This window comes from Cynocephalus volans, chromosome X (genome assembly GCF_027409185.1).
Source record: "Cynocephalus volans isolate mCynVol1 chromosome X, mCynVol1.pri, whole genome shotgun sequence".
In the NCBI taxonomy this organism is placed as follows: Eukaryota; Metazoa; Chordata; class Mammalia; order Dermoptera; family Cynocephalidae; genus Cynocephalus; species Cynocephalus volans.
Genome location: NC_084478.1, coordinates 40,262,832 through 40,284,918, shown reverse-complemented (window position 1 = coordinate 40,284,918; position 22,087 = coordinate 40,262,832). Strand labels below are relative to the sequence as shown.

The 22,087-nt window shown below is 36.8% G+C and overlaps 1 protein-coding gene across 1 annotated transcript in view; it reads right to left on the bottom strand.

Annotated features, from left to right (window-relative positions):
* Positions 1-22,087, bottom strand: part of IL1RAPL1 (interleukin 1 receptor accessory protein like 1) — a 633,102-nt gene that overhangs the window by 40,702 nt on the left and 570,313 nt on the right. The window contains exons 6-7 of the mRNA XM_063084555.1: positions 5,031-5,163; positions 3,013-3,158 (exon numbers count right to left, since the gene is read on the bottom strand). Of these exons, the coding sequence (XP_062940625.1) occupies positions 3,013-3,158; positions 5,031-5,163 (279 nt within the window). The remainder of the gene's footprint in view (positions 1-3,012; positions 3,159-5,030; positions 5,164-22,087) is intronic.

Below are 22,087 nucleotides of genomic sequence, written 5' to 3'. Positions count from 1 at the left end.
TTTTTTCTTTGATGGCCCAAGAATTTGCACACTTATTTATTTATTTGTTGGCTGGCCCATGCCCGTCCAGGGATCTGAACCCTTGACCTTGGTGTTATAACACCACACTCTAACCAACTGAGCTAACCAGCCAGCCCATAATTTTGTTCTTTTTGAAGTCAGGATCTAACTCTCAAGCTTACTCGGCCAGGGACTGGCAAAGAGTACTGAAGAGAAGCTGCTGGCTAGAGTGAGGAGTAAGGGGCATGGTAGTCATAGACCAATATGGCCCCAGGAGCTTTGCCTCTTCATTCTTTGTCTCTCACTGCATATTCTAGTGCTTTACGTAGTAAGTGAAATACTATGTCTATATTGTATGTCTGACATGATTCTAACTGTCCAAGTGCATTGTCTGGCTGCAGGAATTGACAACTTTGTATATTCTCAAGCAAGGTTTTTCTATGGTCCAATTTCCTAGTAGATTTTCAGCCAGATTTTGTGGAATTAAGATTCTTTTATAAAGATAAAAGTCTGATCCAGAATCTAGCCTTCCTTAAACATAGGTGAATTATTTATTATAATATCTACTTGGCATTAAGACCATTAAGACCATTGTTTGGTACATGGGAGTGATGTTTCAAAGAATCCATACCACCCATTGGAGGGCTCTGAATTAATTTTATTAGGTCAACAATACTGAACAAAAGGTAATAATAGTGGAGAAAAAAAAAATGCTTAGATAATTTTGGCAAAGGTCTATCCTGGAAAGTTTACCTGTCAGAAAAAATGACAGTTTGTAGTGTACAAGATCTATATTCAACAAATGTTTTAACATGTCCTCTAGGGAGGTTTTAGAAAGGAAGACTTTGAAAGACTGTTAAGTTAAGAAATTAATGAGTCAACGGCAGAAAAATACAATTAATAGCGACAGCTTCTAGTTCCTTCTCTGAGACTTAGTCTTCTGAGAAATATAACAACTCATCTGATAATTGCATAATTGCTAGCATGACAGAAATTTGACTTTTTAGGGATCCTCGGATCAAAGATCCCAACCTATTGGCTCACATGTGCTGTGTCCTGGCCCTTCTGAACCTTGCAGGGCTGAGAAGTTGAAGTTATGGCATACGGTGACCAAAGTCCTTCCTTTTTCCCCAAGATGAGTGGGATAGGTCATTTCCCATGATTATAAGCCCCTCAAATGCAGGAGATTGCATCCATTGCTGCCTTTGTGAATTGACAACTCATTTGCTGCAACTCCCTTAAAAGGAAGGCACATATTTACATTAAAAGGGACTTCTGTAGTCCATGACCTTGAAGGACTAATTTTGGCTTCTTAATGCTTTTATTTTACTAAGAATAAAATGTTGTTGATGTAAATACATGTTTGAAAAACATTGTGAGTCTTAAGTATTGAAGAACACTCCAACACTGACTGGCCACAGTTTTCTTTTTCATGTTTACGGAATCAGACATTATTGGAAAAGTTTTTCAAAAATTTTCTTGATTCCTCTATCATTCATATTTCTAAAACAGGAAGCTTTTGTAGCTTTAGGCAATTTAACTTTGGGCTACACATACTAAAAATAGCCTGGGGTGTGTTTCGCCCATTCTGGCTGTGTGCCTCTCTGCAAAAGCAGAACTTTAATAGCTTTATCCTTAAAAACAATTCATTTTTCTTCCTCTCTCCTTATGACTGCTACTTAACTGCCACCCCTACCTTGTCCCAAGAGATATATGTTGTCCAAGTCAACAGATTTTTATATGTGCCCTAAATATTTTCTCTACTACCTTCATTCGTGAAAAATAATTTAAACACTTTAATTAGAGCATATTCAAGAGAGTGACCAGAATGATGAAAGATTTAATCCATACAAATGAAGAATGAATAAAAGGAGCTGAAGAGGTTAAATCTGGTGAAATATAGGTCCAGCAGGGTCATGGTGATTGTCATCAAACATTTGAAGGGCTGTCTTGGGGAAGAGTGATTAAAAGTGTAGAACTAGAGCCAGTGAATAGACAGACCGTGAAATAGGGATGCTTTCTAACAGACTTTTCTAAAGATAGAACAGGCTTCTTTTAGAGGGGATGTGATAAGCTGATAGACCACATGGGAAGATAATATGGAAGGATGATTAATTTGATTGCACAATATTTAAGTTGCTTCCAACCCTGAGAAGCTATTCCTGTCCATATATATATGATATTTCTACTCAAATCCCTTCATTGATTAACTATATATTAAGCTACAGAAAGAGCCAATCATACTACTAGCTGCTGCTTATGTTTCTCCTCTACTCTCATCCCAAATAGTAGACTATTCTAATATTGTAGTCACCTTGACAACAGGAGTGACTGTTTTAATAGCTTTCAGTAACATTATTCAAAGGGAATCTATTGCCTGATAAAGTAGGGGAACAGTCTTCAGCGTTCTCTTTCTTTTCAAACCTCAAAGACTCTAGGATTAAACATGTGCTTTGAAATTAAAATCATTGTAAATTTGCTGAGTAAGAGAACATCAAGTGTACTTGTTCCAAAGACTGTAAAGTTTTTACTTAGCATAATGTATAAAACATATTTTTCTCTTGTAACTTACATGAAAAATTTTACCAACTAAAAAGCATGGCTCACATTTTATAATTGTCTCTAATTTCAAACAAGTCAATATACATTTATTTATATTTAACACTGTGATGGGGCTGCTGTGTCTTCTTTTATCCTTACAACACACTGAAGAGTTGATACTATTATTTTTCCTATTGTATATACCAGGGGAAACTGAAGCTTCCAGAAGTTAAACACCTTACCCCAGGTCAGACAGTTGGTATTAAAGCAGAGCAAGAAATCCAAATTTGACTCTGAGCTAGTCACCCATCCAATGTGCTGACTGCCTTGATGGCCCTAATGCTAATGTGATTATTTTATTTAGGATAACTTTGTGTAAAAAAATAAAATTTAATTTGTTTTTTGATTCCCAATGATTTCCCTCCCATTGTATGTTCAGTTGACCACTCAAGCTTACAAGGTTACACTCACCCCGTTTATGAAGTAGAACGCTGGCATGTCGACGTCCATTTCCATTTTCAACATAACAGGAGTAATTTCCCAAGTCACCTTCTTCCACAGAGTCCACAATTAATGAGATGGAAACTTCTTGTTCCCCAAGATGCTCTTTAAGAATTCTAAAATATAAAGCAAAACGAAACAAAAAAACCCCACACAAACATACACATACACGAAAAAGAAAGAAATGTAGATGAATCTGAATCTGATGTGAAAATACCTGCAGAATCTGCACTTCAAATTTGGCTATGGATTAATGCTGTGTTAATTAAATTATATCATGTCCTTTTCTTCTTCGCTTCTAATGAGGAAGCTTGCCTTTGTATATGCTAATGAAGTTGCTGTTAATTATCTCTCTTAGCAGGGCAATCACAGTCATAATACAGAGGTGAGAGAGACCTTGAAGAAAGGTTTACAAACTGCTTTTCTTTTAAGAAGAAATATGATGTAAAGGTGAGATAAGAAATGCTAACGTCTTATGCTAGAGGCCTAATTATATATCAGGTTAATTTTAAAAGAAAAAAAAATCTGAGCAATTTTGACATTTCAGTTGAAACTTCCAGCCTGACTTTTGTTAATGATACAAAACAATATTTTTAAAGAAGTATAAAATTATAAACCTGAAGACTAAAAATTCTGAAAGTGTTTAATTCTGACATTTAAAATTAACGGTAAATGCTCACTAAACTCACTGTCAAAGATTTTAGAAATCTCTCAGAGAAAATAGGAAAACTCCAAACTAGGGCTCCCTTTCCCTGCTCTCAATGTTTCCACCTCCACGCTCCCACCTGTTTGATAACTAAATTCTGTGAAACATTTCCTAATACAGAATTAAAGAAAAATATCAGAAACTTCCCTGGGCACACACAAAACCAAAAGGAGTAAGAGTTAGGAGGTTTATGGTCCTCCTTTAATTTTAGCATTTCAATGAAGTATGAGTAAAAGATAAGAGTGAAATTTTAAATACGAAAAATGTCAAAGGAACATTTTAGTGCTTACAGGAGGATTGCCCATTTAGCCCTTCCAGAATCCAATTGGAACACTCTAGAGTGTGATATTCTTGTGTATTTGTTGCCGAAATGAAGATCTCAATAGAAATAACCTTATATGACAGTTTTATATGTTTGTCTTAGACCTTTGATAAAGTTTTAAAAGTGTTGACATTTAAACATGGGAACCACCATTAAACTGCTCATACATATCCAGAAGATGCAACTTTTGGACAGAGAATTTTTAGAAATAATAATAACTTTGATTTGGTAAAAAATTAGCTATTATTATTAATGTCCTTGCTTATTTACATTATGATTAAAAATAGGGATTTATGCCAAAGCATAATTGTAGTCAGCATTGAATACTTAAAAGTAAATGAATCAATACATTAGAAAAAAGAGGCTTAAGCATTATGTCTTTAAAATAGATGGTATTTTTAATGGTTATTCTCTTGGTATCATTCCCACTATATATATATAGAGAGAGAGCTTAAATAGTCAGACTAAGACAGGTGGTGAAGACATTTTGGGCATCATTTACCACTCCTACCAAGTGCTTTATTTTCTACTTGGGGGCTGAAATATGTAAAAACATATCAAAGGAAATGACAAAGATTGTGTTTGCTTGACTCCTCATACCTTGTTAATGTTTTCTTTCAATAATTGAAAAAAAAAGCTCTTACAACAGGCAAACTATCACATTTTCCATATTTTACTGTATTTTGGTCTCACACTCAGTATATTCCTTAGTGAAATACTCCTTTTTATTTTTCTTAAATTCTTTGCAAATGGCATTCATGCTTTGCAAATCCATAGTCAATCTCTTAACAGTGTTTGCTTTATTGCCATTAAATAGTGCAATATTTTTATGACAATAATAGTAAAACAAACAAACAAAAAACTCCACAAAGCCTTCTTTTCTTTCAGTTCATTTTCTATTTGCTAACAGAGCAAATGTTAATGTTGACTGCACAAGTTGAAAGAAAAAAAATTTTTTACCTAATGTCACTTTCCCAAACTCGATTTTCATCCAGATCTTCAATAAACTTCTCTCCTTTCATCCAGTAAATTAAAGGACTGACATCTCCGCTGTACCCAAAGAAAGCTCTGCAGGTTAGATTAGCTGAGTCACCTGTGGAGAGAAGTGATGGAAATGTGTTTTAAATCTATTGGTACATCCTTATTTTAGGCAAATTGGAAAGTAACATTTTGATCACTTTGTTGATTTAATAAAACATATTTCTAAAAGAATAATGTTCAGGTATTTTCAATCTTTGTCAAATTTATAGAATGTGTGCTTTTGACAGCATGCTTTGTTTAATAGAATGAGTGTCACTTATAAGATTTTGATGAGGATTGGTCAGTTATTTCACAGAATGTTCTTCCAATTAGGTTAGCCTAATGTTTTCTCATGATTAGACTGAGGTTATGAATTAATGGAAAAGATACCATGGAGGTGATGGACCCTTCTCAAAGCATGATATCAGAGGGTACATAATGTTGATAATTATCGGATTTTATAGAGCAGTACAAAGTGTTAGTCTTGAGTGGGAAATAGAAAGAGAGCAAAATCATTGGCTGGGAAAGAAAAGGAACTATAAATTGAGATTCCAAGAAAATGCTACTAAAATATTTTTACTTCATAAGTAATAATATCTTAATTAAGGAAACTAACAAATATTCAGGTAGAAAAATACATTAAAAACAAAGAAACAATTCATGATATTAAATATTTAGGATTCTTATTAGAGGTAAAAACAATGACACTATTGTGGAGATTTCTTTCAATATGCCATACAGGAGAGACCGTTCTAATGGTGAATACAGATTGGTTAATTACTTTAAGGTGAGTGGAAGTCCCTGACTAAAAGGTGGAAATGAATTTAATGCCTGCAGATGGTAAGGTTTATTTCAGGACAGTTTATGCCATTTTACAAACACCCGCTTTACCCAAGCCTCAACAAGCATTAAAGAACTGATGAATTTCAACACATGAGTTTTAAGATATTCTGCCTCCAAGTAGAGCCAGAAATTGGGGGATGAGATGGGGTCCTATAAAGGCCAACTGTAGCTTGAACTGGGGCAGAGGAACTCTGCAGAATTTCAGGTATGTTTTTACTTGGTGAAAAGGTGGAAAAGTTAGTCTCTGTTACTACGTGCCTGTCTCTGTGGCAGCAGTTACAGAATAGCCACAGATATGTGTAGCGGCAGGGCAGCCACTCCTTGATGGACTGGGCAAATGCAGCTGTTTGAATTGTGTAGACAAATGCTGCAAAACTGCCTGAGACTGAGTGAGTAGCCGGTGTAAGCCAAGCTGATTGAAGTAATTCAAAAGCCAGAATGTAAAGGGAAGCAGAACATAAACATATGAAAAATTTGTAGCCTGGCCATGTGGTAGAGAAGTGGAGAGCAGGAGAACAATGCAAGGGTGAAGCAGATAAACTGTTTGCTAAAGACATTATCTTGGCGGTGAGGCAGCCAGATGCTAAGAGCCAAGACAATGGGGGAAAAAGCCTTAAAGGCATTTGAGAAGTCTGGATTGATACCCCACCCATCACAGGCCCTGAGAGTGTTTGAGAAGTTTGGGAGAGCGCCCCTCCCATCCTAGGAGAACTGAGTTGTCCCGGAGGAGGACAGACCTGAGGTGTCATTGCCCTCTGCAAATGGCTTCCTGCATCCCAGCAGCTCTGGCTGGAGCAATCCTGCCTCAGCACCTCCAAAGAAAAAAAGCCAAAAAACTTGGTGGCGTTCACGTTGTGTTAAGTTTGTAGGATAGCACTATGTGAGAGCAGTGGAGGTGTGGCAGCCTCCACCTAGATTTCAAAAGGTGTATGAGAAAGCCTGGGGACTCCGGCGGAGACCTGCGGTGGAGCCGCTATGGAGGTTATCTACAGAGCAATGTGGAGCAGAAAAGTGGGGTCAGAGACCCCACAGAGAACCCTTACTGAGGAAATGTCTAGTGGAGCCAGGATGGCAGGACTGCCGCCAGGAGTCCAGAACTCTGGGGCTGCTGGCAATGTTTAGGTCCAGTCTGGAAAAGCCACAGGCACCAGGGCACCTCAATGGGCTGCACTTGGCAGAGCTGTAGGAGCAAGGTTACCCAATGCTTTAGGGGTTTAGGTGCCCCAGTGTGCTTAATGTTTGCCCAGTTTGGGTTTTGGATTTGTTTCGGGCCATTTTTCCTTTCTATTCCTCCCTTCTGGAATGGGAATGTGTACCCAATGTCCGTCCCACTGTATCTTGGAAGTAGATAAACTTGTTTTTGACTCTTTACAGGTTCACGGCTGAAAGGAGTTTTGCCTTTAGTCTCAGATGAGACTTTGGAGTTTTGTGTTGGTGCTGCAATGAGCTAAAGACTTTTGGGACTGGGATGGAATATGTAGTATGTAAATGTAAGGGTCATTTATCTTTGCTAAGGGAATGTCATAGAAGATTCTTAATGCGTAGATTGTATGGGGAGGACTCTGAAGGGGTGGATTGTTGGGAAAATAGAAGAGTTTGGTCAGGGCCCTCGCCTCAGGTCCAGTTGGGTGTGGTTTTAGCACATCCTTTGTAAGCAAACTGTGTGTGTGTGAGTGTGGAGTTAATGCAGATGCGTGCCAATGTATCTTTTTAGTTTTGTTGCTATTCTTGTGTTCTTCAGAGAGAGAGAGAGAGAGACAGAGACAGAGACAGAGACAGAGAGAGGAGAGAGAGGAGTTTTAGTGAAGCAGGTGGGCAGGCATCAGCCTTGGGTGTCTGCCCTGCGCAGCCGTGCTTTCTAAGCTATGGCTCTAAGGACCTTTTGGCCAGTTACCTAGCTCATAGACCTGCGTGTGTGGGCTCTGGGGACCCAGCCTGGCATGTTTAGGGTTTGTGACCCAGTCTGTGAATTGGCTTGAGGAGTCTGAACTCCAGACCCAGCCCTAGCTCGGCAATTGGCCCAGTCGGTACAGGATTACCAGCAGGTAAAAGAGCCTGACAACTGGCATGGCTGCCTAGATTTACAATTGGCATCACAAACAGGATTAAGAGCACTACAATTGGTGATGTTGGCAGGATTCAGACATTAGCCTAGCACTGCACTGTACTTTCAAACCTGGGATTGGATGGGAGAGAATCAAGAAGGATTGAGACTGTTAAAATACTCTGGGATCACATGAGGAATAGTCACTGCAAAGATCAGATTATTTCCACATAATTTCTTAAAAGGATAAAGCACAGGGGGGAGTAATGACTACAGATCATTATGCCTTTTATCAGTGTGATAATAGGGAGCCTCTCAAAGCAGAGATTAAATAGGAAGCCTGATAAGATAGAAAATATATTCTTCATTTTTATATGTGTCACTGTGCATGCGTGTGTGTGACAGAGTGAGAAAGAGAAAGAGACTGAGGAGCTGCCAGCTGCTGCTTAATATAGGCAGGGCCGAAAGTCAACTTGAACAGTGCTTTGTTGTGTGAAGAGATTTTTCAGTGCTTTCTCTTAATTGTACCAATTTGTGTGGCTGAGCAAAAGGCACAACTCCCCTTCTTATGCACAGCTCTGCTAGCAGGCAAGATGCTGGGAGTCCAGTGAAGTCAATGCTAAGGAAAGACCAGGAAAGTCAAGCTCACACCTGAGACTCTACCCAAGGGCCTGAGTGTTATCAAGAAAAGCTGGGTCCATCCAGTACTTTTTATTTGGGAAATGGTTACTAATCAAGCGTGTGTCAGAGAGCTGCAAACTTGGAGCCCAAGTGTGTATTACCTTGTGTCTGAAAGCAGGAATGAAGAATTATCATCCCTTCCTTTAGGCTGAGTATGATATTGTGGAAATTCATATTTGGTCTTCATCCTGTCTCCTGTCACACAACTCCTAGAATCCTTAGAATCTCCAAAATGCTCTCCTTTTGTATGCTAATGTGTTGACTGATGGCTGGCAGCTACTAGGTGGCTTCAGGATGGGGGCTGGTCACAGGAAACACCAAGGCAGGACTTTCAGTCCCACCCCACAACCTCCAGGGAGGGAAAAGGGGCTGGAGGTTAAGTCGATCACCAGTGGCCAGTGATTTAATCAATCATGCCTATGTAATGAAGCTTCTATAAAAACCCAAGAGCTTCTATAAAAACCACGTTTGGAGAGCTTCCTGATAGGGAACACATGGGGTTTTTGCCTCTAATTGCTGGGAGGGTGGCACACCCTAACTCCACTGGGACAGAAGCTCCTGCACTTGGGACCCTCCAGACCTTGCTCTGTGTATCTCTTCATGTGGCTATTTATTTGTGTCCTTTAAGATATCCTTTTTAATAAATGGGTAAATGTAACTAAATCTTTCCCTGAGTTCTGTGAGCTGCTCAGAAAATTAATCAAACCTAAAGAAGGGGTTGTGGGAACCCCAATTGGTCAGAAGCACAGGCAAAACAACCTGTAGCTTGCATCTGGCATCTGAAGTAGGGGGCACTGTTGGGGACTGAGCCCTTAATTTGTGGGATCTGACAATGTCTCCAGGTAGATAGTGTTGGAATTGAATTAGAGGACACTCAGCTTGTGTCTGCTGCAGAATTGCTGTCTTGATATTTTCATTCACATTAGCACGTAAGAGTGAAATGATGCAAATAAATCTGTCAGAACTTTACTCATTCATCAATGATATAAGCAACTTCTTTGTTGGATCAAAGTATAGTAGAAGGATACAGTTCCCAGTATAACAGCTACAGACATGATACACTTTTAAGTTTAATCTGCATTAACATTTTCTCCATCAGTGGCAATCAACAAAACAATAAATCATAGCCTGATTTGTAGCATTTACCAATCTTTGTGGTAAATACTCCCACCATGGCAGATTTCTTTATTATTATTATTATTATTATTTTATTTTATTTTATTTATTTTTAAATTTTATTTTTTTATTGAATCATAATTGATCATACACATTTTGGGGATTCAATGTTGACATATGTTGATCAAATCACTATTACTAGTATGTATATTGTTAGAAATTGTACTTATTCTTTATGCCCCTCATCTAATCTCTCCCTATCCCCCTTCCCTCCCCCCTGCCACTGATAACCCTAGATTTCTTCCCTCCCTCTGAAAGAGTAAAGGTTACTCTGTTGATTTGTTGCCTAGATGATCTGTCCAATACTGAAAGGTCTGTTCAAGTCCCCTGATATTATCATAGAGCAGATGCTTCTTCTGTCACTCTGAAATGGGCTTTGTGGAGAGAGACATCCTCTTCTTTGGTCTCTGCTGGTGACTCTCCTTGTGTCAATGCACTCCAGTGGCTGGTGGGCCATCTGTGTGGTGATTGTGTCATCTAGCCACTTTCATGGCAGCTGAGGTTACTGTGGTGGCTGTGGTGGGCCACCCACATGGAGGTGATGTTTTTGGCATGCTCCTTGGTGCTGGTGGTGTGCCTGGTTGTGGGCAGGGGATCCAGTCCCCAGCTCCAAACCCCAGGCCCCAGGCAGGGCCCTGAGGCACTGGCGGTGTGCCACTATGGCAGATTTCAAGCCAATAATATAACGTCATTAAATGTGCAGTTGAGAAGAGATGTGCAGTAGTATGCTATTATATAGTATTTCCACCATGCAGATACTACAGTTGTAAATAATATGAAGAACAAATATAACAGTAAAATGTAGCAAACTAATTAGGAAGTTTTGAGTCTATTACCATTGTTTTTAATATAACTTATTTAAATGTATTTTTACAATTAATTTTAATGTCTGTGTTTAACAACCTGTTTTCAGAGTTTTTAGTGTGGATCAGTTACAACGCACCACTGAAACAATATCCAAATGAGAAGGCTTTGAATTTGCATTGTGAAGGCTAGTTTACAAGACACATTTGGCCTACTAAGATATGCAGACATGTAGCCTTAGTTAGTAAAGCTTTAAAAAAGGGAAACAAGGTAAAATGCAAGTTCAAAAGATATTAAGCAATTTATTAATTAATTTGAAATTATTTATTGAGTTCTAATATATTCAAAACACTGTAATGGGTCCTGGTAATTCAAAGGTATATAAAGACATAATTTCTGCCTTTGGGGAATGCATACTGTAGTTGCTGGGTAAGACATGCAAGCAAACCAAATATTAGGATAAACACAAATATGCTCCAAGGGCAATGGGAGGAGAAAGGACAGTGATTGAATATTTCTTGAAAAAGAAGGCTAGGCTTTTGGAAGAGCGGCAATTTGAATTTCATATATTTAAAACTATACATATTTTAAACAAGAAATTAATACGCAGTGAGGCCCACAGAATCATCTTCTTTAAGTTCAATATAAGAACACCAACTAGCAGTATTTTTATATGATAATGTTTTAGAAGATTTGGTAATGCAATATGACATGAAAAAGCAATGAGATGCTTTAATAGGATGATAAAAACATTATTTGAAGATAATATGATTGCATACTTAACCAATTTAGAAAAACCTGGTTTTTGACTTTCTTTGAAGAAAGAGTTCTTTCAAATGTCCAAATATAAAGACATATATTGTAATTGCTTACTAGCAAAGTTTTAAAATTTGCCCTTTTGATATAAGACTCTTTTGTATTGGTATTCCAAAATGTAAAAATATGTGCACTTTGAGTTATTCTAAATAGAAAAATCATGTCAAAAATATGACTCACCATCCTGTAGAACAAGTGGAGTCTATACAGTAATGCTTAGAGAAGGGGCTATTCACCCTATAATATATTTCGATATAACTTCGGGTCGAGAAAAAAAATACCCTTAAGAAACTCAGAACAGCCAAAATATGCAAAACAAAAACAAGAGAGAATATGGCATTAATTCTAAATTCTAAGGGGCATTAATTCTAAAGTGATTAAAAGCTTTGTTATGAAATTTTAAAATGAGACACAGTATGCCTAGTATGAAATTGGGGGAGAATCTACGTCAGCATATTGGGACCCTGCAGCAATAAACCCTTGACAAAGGAAATTCAGAAGAGAAAAAGTTTTCCTTAATGGGATATTTTTGAGAGTCTTACAAATTTGAGTTTGTTTTTTTCTTTTAATACTGTAGATGGTTTGTTGCAATTTAATGTATTTTTATTTTAGCTATAGTTAATGTGATTTAAAATTATTTTTTCTGTAATTTTATTCTCTAGAAGGCACATTATTATGGTTTTGCCAGCCTCAAGAAGAAAACCCTGTGGTTAGCTATGGTCTATGATATCTAAAAATCAGTATCAAACATGATTTCTGATTAGTTACTGATTAGAAAATAGAAGAGATCCTATTTACACTAGCAACAAACAAATAAACATGTCCATTCCCAAATTATATTTTAGATTGAATCTTATTTCTAGCAAAAGTTCCATAGTCATAGAACTCAATAAAATAATTCTATTTTCATTTAGAAATATAAGTAGGTGGATATCAACAACTATCATAAAGAACTATAAGGATGACAGGATTAAACAGCATGTTATTGGTCCAAAGAGTAACATGTATTTAAAAACAGTGATAAAAACAACATCATGTTTATCCCGCAGGCAGAGATATAGCTCTTTGAAATCAATTGTAGTGCTTAGAAATGGTACCAGATTTAACTTCAGGCAATGAGTTACCAGAATTGAGTCATTATTTGCATACAAAAATTAGTTTCATATGCTACAATAAAATAAGTGTAGAATTTATTAGAGTTAAATGTTATTATAAAACAAATATACTACCTAGGGGAAAATACATTATTTTGTAAATCTGTGGGAGAAAATAACTTCTTAGAATTGGAGTCTAGAAATAATGAGAAAGCTCAAGATCAACAGATTTGAATGTATAATTAGTAAAATTTTAGTAGAATGAGAAACAGTACAAGGAAAATTAAAACAACAGAATGATTATGAATTTTTCTTTATTGTGTTTGTTATCTAATGTGTGTTTTGGGTATGTTTTCAATTAAGAAGGAAAAACAATAAATGAGTACTTAGCATAGTGCCTAGATTGGGCATTATTAGATGGACATTCTAGATATTCAACTTGAAACTAATCAGAGCCAGATTTTGTTAGAAACTCTAGGAAAGGTTATTACTATTGCAACAGTTACATGACAGTGGTGGGTAGAGAGGTAGCTGGTATAGACAAGAAGTAGGATGTACAACTGGGTCACTGATGACCCAAGTTACAGAAATATATTCTATTTCCAAAGAAATGTAGGGGAACAATTGTGTTTCAGTGGAAAACTACTCATTGATCTATGTTACTCCCTTTTGAGTTACTAGATTCTTTTCCTTTTACTGTCTTTGAGCTATTTTGGGCTCTTTGTAAAGTATAAGTAATTCTCTCCTGTCTGATAGTGATTAATTGACTCTCCTCTCCCATACCGCCCACTGTCCCCAAACTGGGGAAAACCCAGTTTTGTCTGCATTTACAATTCATTTTAACATTCCTTTACTTCCTTTGAACAGTCATAATATCTGCTTGGTCCCCTCATAGCGTATGAGCAAAAAATTTCTTTAACATGTGTTCATTCTTATATCTGTGTGAATCATGGTTGTACATTTTTCTGAAAATTGTCTGGTAACAGGAATACAGTGCTTCTCTCATTGCTTATCGCTGCCATTAAAGTAACATTTATACCTACACAATATGGCTCTGACATTTGTTGAATTACCGAAAGATTTTGCAAATACTTTTCTTATTCCACTTTCTTTTTTCAAATATAAGAATCAGCAATAAAATGTTATCTGTACTCTGTTTAAGTCCAAACTATTTAGCTTGTTATCAAGAACAACTATCTATTTTTTCTTTAGATTTCTAATTTGCTGTTACTGTGCAGTTTCTGATAAGGCAATCTTAGCCTGTGATTCAGAGAGCCAAACACCATAGCTCTTCCTTATCTTCTTCCATTTAGATGTTGAAAAAACACCTCCATGTCTCATCTCTGATACCCAAGTGGTAGTGCTAATTCTATTTACTACACTTAACCAGAAATACAGGAAATTAGCATTAGAATTCCACAAGTTACAGAAAAAAGAGACACATTTGTTTAATTTTCCTCTCAATTTCATTTCTTTGTTTTCCTTCAAATAATAAGAGCCAAATTTAAGCTATGGCCTACGGAACCACACACATCAAATACACCAGTCAGTTAGGGCTGGAGTCTTGAAGATAATGGTATTCTTACTGCCTCAAGTTGATATCTGTAAAAGCTCCAGTAAATTGCACTAAATGCTTCTGCCGCCTTTTTGGCAGAAAGGTGCACTGTCAGCTCAATCTTACCAGGCTCAGAAGGAAGCACTCTAAAATTGATCATAAAGAATCATTCACTATCTAAAATAAGAACAATGCTTTCACACTGCAGGCTTTCAACTAGGCCATGGTATGAGGGGGTCTTAGAGAAAAAATAATATATTTTCCCTTCAACCCGTAGATTCCAATTGGCTAAGTAGGAACACTTGTTATTCAGTGCAAGCTTCTTCTAATTGGGTATCATTTAGCCATTTCTAAAACTGCTGAGATCAGAGTTTCTCTCCACTAGAGGACACTCTCTAACTTACTGAAAAATAAAAACTTTTTTTTTTTAATTAAAAGGAAATTTCTCCTCTAATTAAAAAGCATCAGCATTCAGAGATCTTACTTGTTGCAATTAGGAAATAGTGAGCATATTGTTTTTAAATAAGACATTGAATAGTAGGGGATTTTAATGTCATTTGCACCATTAATCATGTATATTAAAATTACTCTGTGGTCATGGTAAAGATAAATGTTTTGCCAAAGACTCCTCATTTAAGATAAAAGCAAAATAGTTTACAAAACATATTTATCTTTTGTCATTAGTTACACTGAATGGCTCCTCTTCCAGAAAGCTTTATTCAGAAATGAAAAAACAGGCAAATTTCTCTCTCTCTCTCTCTCTCTCTCTCTCACACACACACACACACACACACACACACACACACACACACACACACACACACACGACACAAGTAAAGAAAGTTCTCTTGGAACTTCCTCAAGACATTTTACCTAAATAAATACTAATACCTATTGCAGGTAATAGTTGCCAATATCAAACCACTGATAGTTCTTTTAAAATCAGACTTACCTAAGAATTCTAAAAGAAAGGAAAGGTAATGGAAGGGATACATTACATTAAGCTCATAGTTGAGGACATTATTCCTGCAAGATACAACATCTGCTCAAATTTCAAAGGAACAAAATCACAAGAGAAGAACAAGGCATGCACTTTTAAATTTGCTAACCATAATTCAGCTGTAGTGTTAGATTTCTTTATGAAAGTGGATTTTATGCTAACTCACTACATATTTCTGTAGCTTTTAAGAACAAAACAACTCACTTGTCTGACCAATGGATTGTAAGAGGATTTAAGTAACCAGAAGTAACTTGGAGTTAACTAAGTTAATATACTTTCATAGTACCCGTGATGGGTGAGAGCTCACTTGTTGTTAGCAATTATTATGATTACTGGTACTACTATTACATTGCGGGACTTAAACTTTTCTGTAAGTGATGACTTGCAGTGCATAAATCAAGTTAGGCCAAATTATGCCTTTCAGGAACAAGAGGGCTGCACATTGAAATTTGAATAAGCTGTCAGGGATATCTTGCACACTAATGAAACAAAAGAGAGGCAGTGGCAGAGCTCCTCCAGAATGGACAGGAAATCTCATGTACTTGAAGGAAAAGGGCATGAAAAATGGGAGTATTATTACCACACTGTATTCGAGTGGTTTAATAAGGACTCAAGTTTTGGCTCTTAATGGCTGCATTCTATCTGCATGAAACAGAAGTTTATGGCATCTAGAACAATCAGTTGACACCAGCCTGAAGAGGACACATCAAACATCTGTTAACATCCAGTGTCACCTGCTGACCTCACCCCTGGGAGGGTGCGATGTTCCACCTGAGTGTTGAGAAGATGGGTATGAGATAAAAGATGTGGGGAAATGATGACTGTCAGTGGAAATCATTCAACTACCAGGAAACAGATTTTCTTAAAAGGGCTTCTCAGGAACTCTGGATGACGATGAAGAGCAGGTGGTAGGGCCATTTTTGCCCCTGAGGTGAAGCGTGGATGGAGGAAGTGCCTCACGATTTGCTTACTGACAAAGACATCAGAAATGCTTACAGTTTTACTCATTTCTAAAACTGTTTCGAGTTATCCACAAAGTGAGTATTTTTTAATAATGCAGACATTTTTAGGCTTTTGTTTCAGAGGCCTTATCGTCCTAAATTTTTGTGATTGCATCTTGATAAGACATTGCTGTTTTGGGTTGTTGCTTTTCTTTTAATTACATAGTCACTGTACCAAATCCTTCTTTGATTCCTTTAACTCTTGTGGTACATTTTCATCCTTCCAGAGCCTCACACTTCTAAAGAAAATTATTACATTTTCAGCTTCCAAGTATATTTAAATTGGCCATTAAAACGCACATAGAAAGTGTTTATCTGTGGTCAGTAATCAGTAAACTCTTTAAACCTCAGTATTACAAGCAATTGAAACAAGGAAAAAAACCCAGAAGGGAATAAATAGGAATATGAAAAAGAGGAGCGAGAGGGAAAAAAATGAAAGGAGGAACAAAGAAAGGGATATTGGTGGTGGTGAAGGGTACTAAAATACCCCCATCAGTTTATTCAAATATATGTGCAGTACTGATACATATAGGTTGCAATGCTCTTGAACAGATCCTGTCCATACATTGCCTTCATTTTTCTTTTTAGTGTTTAATCTGTTATCTCCAAACCTTGGCTGATAGCTATTGAGGCAGAGATCACTAAAGCCTCTCAGCATCTATTATTCCTTTCTTCTATTTAGTAATATAACCCCTAAAGTTTTAATTGAGCACATGGCTACCCAGTTACAGGCTACATTTCTTAGCTTCTCTTGCAGCTAGACGTTGCCATGTAACTGAGATCAGGCTAGTGAGATGGATGATGAAGTGATGTGTGCAATTTTCTGGTCATTTTCTTTATGATGAAGCCTCACGCCCTAAACTTTATCTTTCCCTTTTCTGTAGACTAGAAAGCAGATGTGTCAGTGAACTGGTTTCTACCATATATATGAAGACAAAGTGGTGGAGCAACAGGATATAAGGAACCTGGGTCTCTGAATGACTTAATGGAACAGAATCACCCAACCTGTCTGGTACTGCTCTCAACAGGTCTATTTAGTGAGAGAAATACGCTTGTAATTTATTGAAGACATTGTATTTTGGGGTATCTTGTTACCCAGCTTAGCCTGTATCCATCAGTACCTGTAGAATCTAGTTTTTTCACCTTGGCTTGCAGGTTGTAAAAGTGTGGCAGGATAAAATCATGACCATATACTAACTAATTTGATCCTCTTAATGATGTAGACAAGAACCACATTTATTTCTTGTTAATCCTCTAGTAATTCCTCATGGTAACTATGCACAAAATACAGAAACAGAAAAATGTAAGCTCCCTCTTTGAGAAGAAAAGTATGAAATTAGGAATGAGCCTTTTTTTAAGAAAGGCCTTAGCAATCAACTATGTTACAATTAAAAAATAAATTGATTAATTAATTTTTGTAAAAAAGGAAGGCCTTAGCTTTAATTAGAGGAAAACTATAAGGCATTCACTTAGACCTTGGTTTATTTAGGAGTAGTATGGTAAATTGTATCTGTCCTAAAACACATATAGTACCTTGTGACTTAAAAAGGGTATTTTATTTTGTGTTGTTTTTTAGGTGGACAGATTGGGCTAAAATGAAAGGTCTAGTTCACGTTGCATTTAGCTATGCTCTGCATTTTAATGAGGCGCCCTCTCCCAAGTTTCCTAACACTCAAGGTCTTAAGAGATAGCTTATATATGCACAATGCCTGCTTTGCTTATGTTTTTAAAAATATAAATCATAACCCTTAGGTTAATGGCTTCGAAGTTAATGAAATATTTGGGAAGTTTATAAGCTTATAAAACATGGCTAGTGCAGGACATATGGTAGCTCATGCATGTTGTTTACTTTTTATTTTTTATTTTTATTTTTTTATTTTTTTTAAATTTTATTTTGTCGATATACAACGTGGTTGATTATTGTGGCCCATTACCGAAACCTCCCTCCCTCCTCCCTCTCCCCCCTCCCACCCAACAATGTCCTTTCTGTTTGCTTGTCATATCAACTTCAAGGAATTATAGTTGTTATGTCTTCTTCTCCCCTCCGTTTTCTTTTCGTGTGTGTGTGTGTGTGTGTGTGTGTGTGTGTGTGTGTGTGTGAATTTGTTTATTATTTAAAATGTAAATAAACATTCAGTGAACTCACTGTTGTGTGCTTTCTCCTTTCCTGCCTAGAACAGTTTTTGTTTGTCACCTTTAAAAGTACTCAGTGTAACTGCTGGTGTTTCAGACAGTGGTTTGCTTTGCTTGTCTCCCCTCCACGGTGGCTTAGTAGAATGCTTCTGACAGCTTCTGAGCCTAAAATACACCATGAAGCTTGGTTTTTTGTCCACATTCAATAGAAGGAGACATGATAGCAGCTTGAACTGCCATGGAAGCAGTTTGAACGACTGAAGTTCAAAATGGGAAGAAATTTTCTGTGCTGAGTTAATCAGGAAAAGTTTCAGAAGTTGGTAGTATTCATAGATATTTTCAGTACTTCAAAAAAATTCACTGTTATTTTCATTTCCAGTCTATGACTAGAACTATTTCTCTCAGTTCTTCTCATTCTTAAGAAGACATGTTATTTCTCTTTGCAACCTGTATCTCCCATCTCAGTCTATTCTACTACTGGCGTCTTTAAGATCACTTGAAACTAACCTTGCTATTCTGACTTTTATTCCTCTTTCCTGAACACAGAACTTCAGATTCAGTACTTATCTTTTTTCATGAATAAAGGTATTTTTATTATCCTAAATGAGCCATTTCTTCAGAAGCTCTGACATTCTCAAACTTTTTTCCTTCCTTTTGGGATTCTGAATCTTATTTTCTCTGACTTTACCCTCCCTCATTGTATTACCTTTACTCCTGGCCTTTATACTAAAACAGTATCTTATTAACACACACACACACACACACACACACACACACACACACACACACACACACCAATAGTAGACAGCCTTATGCCATGCTTATAAGATACCGATCTAGGTTTATAACCCTCATGATGTCTTCAATAAAAGATTGTAAAGTAGCATCTGAGACTTGTAAGTATCAAATAAAGATTGTCACTTGAGAACATCTTTACTGCTTTCTCACCTAAAGAAAATATATGATTTTCTGAAGTCTATTATTGTACCCATCACTATTATTTTTTCAGTCCATGGATTTTTATTTATGTTTTAATATTAGCAACTCTCTAAGTGAAAAGTTGTAGAATTAAATGAAAATAATGGAACCGTCTTGTCTTTAGGAAAATGACCACTTTATGCACTTCATTGCATAAAGATGAATACTTTCTCCAATATATGTATGGAATCATTCACATTATTGGGATCCTATCTGTAGTTATATTAATAAGCCTTTTTTTTCTCCCAACACTTGACTCCCATGAGGAATGCCCATTAGTATATCTAATCTGTATAAGTAAAATGTAGCAATTAGTTTTAAATGCTTTCCAGGAAATCCTGGCAATTTCCACACAGCACAAGATAGAAAAATAAATAAATAAAGCTGTTTGTTTGTATCTGGATGGTGCTTCATAACATATTAACTCTTTGGTGTTAGCTATTTGAATACTCCATGTTGAAAGGTTAATGGCAAGTGTTGCCAATGTGATGTGTGTTCTGAATCAAACATCATCTTGGATTAGATCCACCTGTTCAATTTGATAACTTAAATTTGCCATGGCCATGCCCATCACATAATAAAAATACAGTTACAGCAAAAAATATGACAAAATTAATAAAGCTAGTAAATATATCCAGATTTTTCTGAGTAGAACATAAAATCATTTCAAATTGTAATTCTGAAGCATTATTTAATTAGTACTTTTTCTATTACTATTTAGTCAAAGGATATGATTCTTGACTTTCTCATTTGAAGTAGGAGAGAGGCTCTTAAGATTCCACGGACAAAGTTTTAAAGCACTTTTGACATATCTTGGTTACTTTATTGTCTTCTTTATATATGTCTTTATTTCTCAAAATTTGCACAATACAAAAATATTGCTTTTATAATTTAGGAAAAAATAAATTTATCAGTAGATTATGCACCATCTTCCCCCACTACCTCTTTTCTCCAACAATCTGTAGTTACAGAAAAGGTTTTGGAGAAACACTTCTTCTTTAGTCAACATCAGCTGTGACTCTACATATGCTTAGAAAAGTGCAATTGTGTAGACTGTAGATTAGTGATACTTGTTGGGAGTCCAGCATTAGCAGAATATAAGCAAATGTTAGAAGAGACGTCTTTCTCATCCGTGGTAGTTAAGAACTCTGAGTTTCCCCAACACAAATGAACATTTTAAATCAGCTTCATTGAATTGGTGTTTGTTTTTAGACTAGCTCCCCTTGTTCTATTGGCATCTTACTCCAAAAACAGGGGTTTGGTACAGTATAGATGAACCCCTTCCACTTACAGTTTTGCATAACAATAAATAAGGTTACATCCTGTAGAAATACTTGCTCTTTTAGGAGAGCCAAAGAAAGCGTGTGAACAGTATTGATCCTCTCTCCTTTAATTAGTCTAACACTGTCACTTCCAATTGTTGAAGTGTTCTCAGAAAATTGTCAGAGATCTTTTTATTCTCACCGTAATATTCAAGAGCATTCATCTTAGAAAAATAATGCCTAAAAAATAGTGGAAAGTGGACATTTCCTTTTAACATTAGGAATGGATGTTTAGGATGGGAAGTAGTAGAGAGGTAAATTGAGTCAATTCACTATTTCCTAATCCATTTGTTTTTCTAATTTGTATACATACATGTGAGCAATGCCCTTAGAACAACTGAGAGGATAAACAAGCTGATCTTCGTGGTTCCACCCTCAGATTTCTACATTACTTCCTTCATTTATTTTCCAGTTGCCAGTACCTTCCTAAAGTGCAGTGATTACCTAGACCTTTCTTTAGCATCCACCAAGGCTTGCCATCTCTGACAGTGTACATCGTGATAGCTTTGTAATGTGCCAACCTGACTGCACTGAACTGCGTTTTCCAGAATTCCGTTTCCTTGTATGTGTCCAGTTAGGGTAGGGTGCAAGAGCAATTTAGAGGATGAAAAGAAGGCAGCAGCCACTTTGTAGTGTGTGTGCAGTGTGTGTGTGCAGTGTGTGCGTGCAAACACACACAATGTTGCTGATATTCTGACTTGCCTCCTTGACATGAAGCAGCAGCTGGACCAGCAGAAAGATTTCTTTTCCCCTGGATCTCCCTTCAGTGCCTTTGACTCCTAGGCAAGAGGTATGTGTGCTTGTTCTTATTGCCAAGGTCAGAGGCAATAAGAACCAACATGGTTTCCAGTCTATTCTAGTGGAGTTCAAGCCTGCTTATGCTCTTCCCACCTGACTGCCTGCCTGCCTGCCTGTGAACTTCAGGCCTCAGCATTACATGCAGAGACAGCCTTATGGAGACTGTTCAGCCAGCTCCCATAATTGTGTAAACCAATTCCCTGCAATTTTATATATACGTGTGTATATATATAAATATGTTTATACTTGTAAACATATACATGTATATGCATACACATATGTATGCATATGTCTATATATGTATGTGTACACACACACCCCCCCAGTAGGATACATGTGTAATACCCTGCTGTTCTACTCCTCCAGTTGAACCCTGCCTGATGTACATGATATGCCAAAGTTACCACTCTCTTCTCCCCTGGTAAAATGTCCCATTCTCTCAATGGGTTGTCTTCTGTGATTAGGAGAATGATTTTATTATTTTTGAGTTAAAACCATTAACTTGGTATTCATAAAATATCATATATCAGGTGCTAAATAGTGACCTTCTTTTCCACTTTATCTCTCAATCCTTTCTCTAAACATATAACACACTGAGGGTTCGTTTCCCACCTACTCACTGCAATCTGGCTTCCACTGATAGCATTTCACTGAAACTGACTTCCAATTCGAGTGGTTTTGATTTTATTTTACTTTATTTTACTGGATCTTTCTGCATCCTTGGTATGGTTTACTCCTCCCTTATTTTGAAA